We start from the raw sequence: 4,475 nt of genomic DNA on the forward strand, positions 1-4,475 counted from the left end.
CAAAGGTCACCCTGGAAGTAGTCTTGCTCCAGCAGCAAGGTGAAAGTTAGATTCTCACTGAAGACATGGGGGGTCACTGAGAGACCCAAAGTTCAAAAAATTGATCAGAAATGATGAAGACTCCTTTTGCGACATAATATACAGGCAAGGGTGGAAAGAGGCTAACTGAGGGATTCTCGATTCACCTCCTCCAGTGTGATTGAGCAAAAGTTCTGGAGACTTACGATTAGTTTAGTATATCAAAGTGAAAATATTACAATAACTATGAGCCATACTTCAATTTGACCCAGTCCTTTCAAGCCTGCCATAACTTAGCTTCCACTATCCAATTTTCTCTGGCTACAATCCAAAAGGACACTGCTTAGGCAGGAGGAGGTTTGATGACACTGTTGGATCTTCATGGACCCATATATCTTCTGCTAAAATCATTATTTAACCATATTGGCCTCTTATTGTTGTCATCAAGCCTTATGCTTCTATTCCTTTTAATTAATGTTTCTGTAAGTTTTGTTGTTTTATAGGAACATAAAGCTAAGACTGTGTTCTTGGTACTGGAAAAAGAAAATTAAGAAATTAAATAGGAGAACACAACATTAATGAATGAATATATTTGACTATATATATAACATAGTTGTCTAGAAATGGCAAGGTAACATAAGATAGAGATTCTAGAATTGAAGTTAGCTAGCTTGTTACATAAAAAAAGGTTAGTCTTTTCTAAACCCCAAATATCCTTATTTCCAAATTCAAAAGTAGAAGAGCTATAAATAGTTGAGCCACAAGAGTTCTCCAAAGGTCAAAGTGGGTTGAGAATCCCAAAGAAACCATTGGCCCTACATAGGAATCTCCTTTCCCGTTCCCATTTCCATTCTCATTCTGATTCCCATTCCGATTCTGATTCCCATTACCCAACCGGGAATTGGCATCGAGACCGATCTGGGTAGTGAGAGTGATGATATGTTGTTGCTGACAAGATTTTACACCAAAAGGGACATGGCTAGTTGGAGTAGCAAAAGGGAAGCAAAGATTTGGGTTGTTCCAAAGCCCTAATCTCCTCCCCATTTTCCCATAAAACCCTTGAGAGAATGCAAGTTTCCCTGTCAGATTGTTGCCATTTAGGTAAATGGCACTTACATTTGGCAGAACTGCAAGCCTGGGGGAAACCTGGCCTGAAAGGTTGTTGTCATTAAGGCCCAAGAATCTTAACCTCTCCAGCCATGTTATGGATTCTGGGATGCCACCATTCAACCTTGTATTGGACAGATCCAAGACTGTTAAGGTTGCCTTGAGGTGGCCCCACTCCAGGCCCAGGAGGGTCCCACCAATGGGGTTGTTTGACATGACTAATTCCTCCAATGACCACATTTCTTGAAGTGATTTGGTGAGTCCACTTGAGAAATTGTTGTTGCTTAGGTCTAACAATGTTAGGTTCTTCAGATTCCCAATCTCTTCTGGGATTTTGCCACCCAATTGGTTCTTGCTCAAATCAAGCTTCAAAAGTGAACTCAAGTTTCCCAGTGATGAAGGCAATGGACCAGACAAAAAGTTTCTGCTAAGGTCAAAGATTAAGAGGCTTCCAAATCCACCAAAACTGTCTGGGATTCTGCCTGTGAACTTGTTACCAGAAATAACTAGCCTCCTTAAGCTCACCAGGCTGCCAATATTCCCCGGCAAATCGCCCGACAATCCATTCCCAACAAGCACTAAAGATTGGAGCTTTCTCAGGTCCCCAATGGCACTAGGTACCGGTCCAATCACCCCCGGGTTTGAACGAAACTCGAGTGACTCCAGGCTACCTGCTAGGAGCTCCCAATTCTGAGCTGCAATGGAGATCGGATGATCACGGGGCGAGACAAAGCAGTTGAAAAATGACAGAGCTCTGAGGTGCTTGAGTGTAAAGAGATGGGGGCTAAATTCTGCATTTTGGGCACATTCAAGAGAGTTGTCATGAATAGGCCCAATGCTCAAGTCTGTGACATACCATAAGCCATCATATAGGTCACAAGATACACCCTGTTGCACAACACAAAAACCACTATCAGACCATTACAGACTCGGATACCATGTTATAATCTAAGATTAGACCAATATCCCTTAACTGGCTAAATCACATTATTAGACTGAATCCAATCAATTAGCTAGTCTAACACATGGTCTTATAAACTCATGTGTGTGACTCTTAACAATTTGCTACTTGATTCAGTTGTGTATAGTGTTTGAACTGTCAATGAACATTCTCCCCCTTTTGCCTATCACTGACTAGGATTAATATTCCATAAGATTCATCAAAGATTTTAGGCTCTCAACAAGCATATGGTTGGAAGCATCTGATCCCAGACTGATGTGTTTGTCAGCCACTTTACCAAAAAAGTATAAATAAATAAAATAATGCAAAAATCAAATACAGATTGCATGTTCTTGAATCTGTTTGTTTGCTTCATACCAACAAAGCAAGTTTATAATGAATGGGTATGTTTAGTTAAAGTATCAAATCAGACAAGACCTACCATAATGCAAAAAAAAATTAAAAAAAAATTATAAATTTATATTATTTGTACTATTTTAAGGTGCTTGTATTTTAACATGTTTTATATTTAGTGGCATTATAAAATATAAGAGGTAAAAAGAATATCAAACATAAGGCATATACCTACCGACACTAGAATTTTTACAAAACAAGTATGATGTAAAAAATTTCTACTTCCTCATCCTTTAATAAGTTTTGAACAAATTTTTGTCACGTTTGAAATAAATGAAATAAATGTCCATTGAATTTATACTTAATATTCAGTATTGTAATTTTGTAACTTAAAGAATTATCAGACTCTTACTACACCAATTGGTCCCTCACTCCCCCTTCCCAGCCCCAATTCGAACAGTTATATACAATCTAGACTGATTTTCCTCTTTGTAATTCTTTTCTGGCTAGGGTCACGAGGTATTGGACAGTGACTACGGGTTTTTCTCGTCACACAGTTAAGTTGGTGCGATTGTTACTTGATAACCACAAAGTTATAAGTTCGATTATAACATCTTTAGTGGCTGTGAGATTCTCACTACAGAATCACAAAAATAAGAACGGTGCACATCTTCGAACAGTGGTTAAGCGTTTTCCGACTACAGAATTACTGAGATGAATATTTTGTTGTAAAACAAAGTATAGAAGTAATACCTGAATAGGAGTCCAACCACAAGGATCTGGGTAGAGATCTGAACCATTCCAGTGCTTACCCACAAAGCCTTGAATAGCAAAGTAGAGAGCTTCTTGTTCAGTTTTCTCCATTAATGAAGCTTCAAGAATTTGGGCATCATCTCCATTGCACCACACAACAAAGTGGGCTATAAACAGCAAAACAGTTACAAGAAAACTCAAGTCTCTGAACTTCTTCATCATGGAGCTAAGAGAAGAGAGAATGGGTTTTGGAGTACTGCATGAACAAAAAGGCCAGTTTTTTAAAGACTTGATTGTTCAGAGAAAATCTGTATTTTTTTTTTTTTTGGGATCAAAAAGTGATCCCAATGAAACAGGGAAATGAATGGAACAAATAAAAAGAGATGGAAGCTATGGTTTTTCCTTACAAATGTTTTATAGCAAAGGCTAAGGTGGAAAAAAAGAAAGGGGGGAAGAGAGGTGCAGAGTAGAGTAAGAGCAGGACAGATTGCAGAGGAAAAACTAAGTCTAGGATGTTTTAGCAGCTAAATAGATATAGCACAGGTGTCAAGGCTCTCAACTCCAAAAAGCAATTATGGAAATGTCAATAATAATATATTAAATTTAAATTCTGAAATAGCATTAAAGAATTGAGGGGGAAGTGGAAGGTTAGATTGGGTATTTTACTATTATTGCAGTATTTCATGAGTGGCCCGAACTGGTTTAGTAGGCAGTATTTGGGAGAAGTACAAATGTTCGAACCTCGACAGCGGTCCCTTGTGTGTACCGGCATTTAATTTGTCTACTGAGTCATTGAGTCACCGTGATTTACATCCTCCCGGAGTGTGGTTGGGGTTGGGGATTGAACTACAAGGTCCTTGGTAGTTAATACTCAATTTAGTCATCAATTATATTGATTTTTTTATTTAGTCCTAAACATATTTTTATGCTTAATTTGGTTCCTTGATTTTGATGATTTTTCCTAATTGATTCCTTGACGGTTAGAATCAAGAACTAAATCGTTATAGCCGATAACTAATTTTGGTAAAAGCACTATAGTTGAAGACTAAATTATGTATTAACATAGGAGAAATTACCAAGCTACAATTACAGACGACTCAGTTAGAGAAAGCCATCAAATTTGAATACCCAATTATGCACAAAAAGGCGTTTATGAGGACTAAATAATACAGAGTAATAAATAAATAAATAAAACACTATAATCGATAACTAAATTGATTATTAACTCTTTTGTTATTGTTTTATAATTTTTTGTTTTTTTTTTTTTAAGTGCAATCACTCTAAGAAATTTCTTCTCTTTTTT

At 37.3% G+C, this 4,475-nt stretch overlaps 1 protein-coding gene across 1 annotated transcript; it reads right to left on the reverse strand.

Annotated features, from left to right (window-relative positions):
* Positions 1–650: 650 nt before the first annotated feature.
* Positions 651–3,668, reverse strand: LOC109160770 (piriformospora indica-insensitive protein 2-like). The gene is made up of 2 exons (XM_019309011.1): positions 3,173–3,668; positions 651–2,013 (listed from the first exon to the last, which is right to left on the reverse strand). Exons 1-2 carry the CDS (start codon positions 3,392–3,394, stop codon positions 718–720), a joined length of 1,518 nt encoding a protein of 505 aa, XP_019164556.1. The 5' UTR covers positions 3,395–3,668; the 3' UTR covers positions 651–717.
* Positions 3,669–4,475: the final 807 nt, after the last annotated feature.

Source organism: Ipomoea nil, unplaced genomic scaffold (genome assembly GCF_001879475.1).
Source record: "Ipomoea nil cultivar Tokyo-kokei standard unplaced genomic scaffold, Asagao_1.1 scaffold2921, whole genome shotgun sequence".
Classification (NCBI taxonomy): Eukaryota; Viridiplantae; Streptophyta; class Magnoliopsida; order Solanales; family Convolvulaceae; genus Ipomoea; species Ipomoea nil.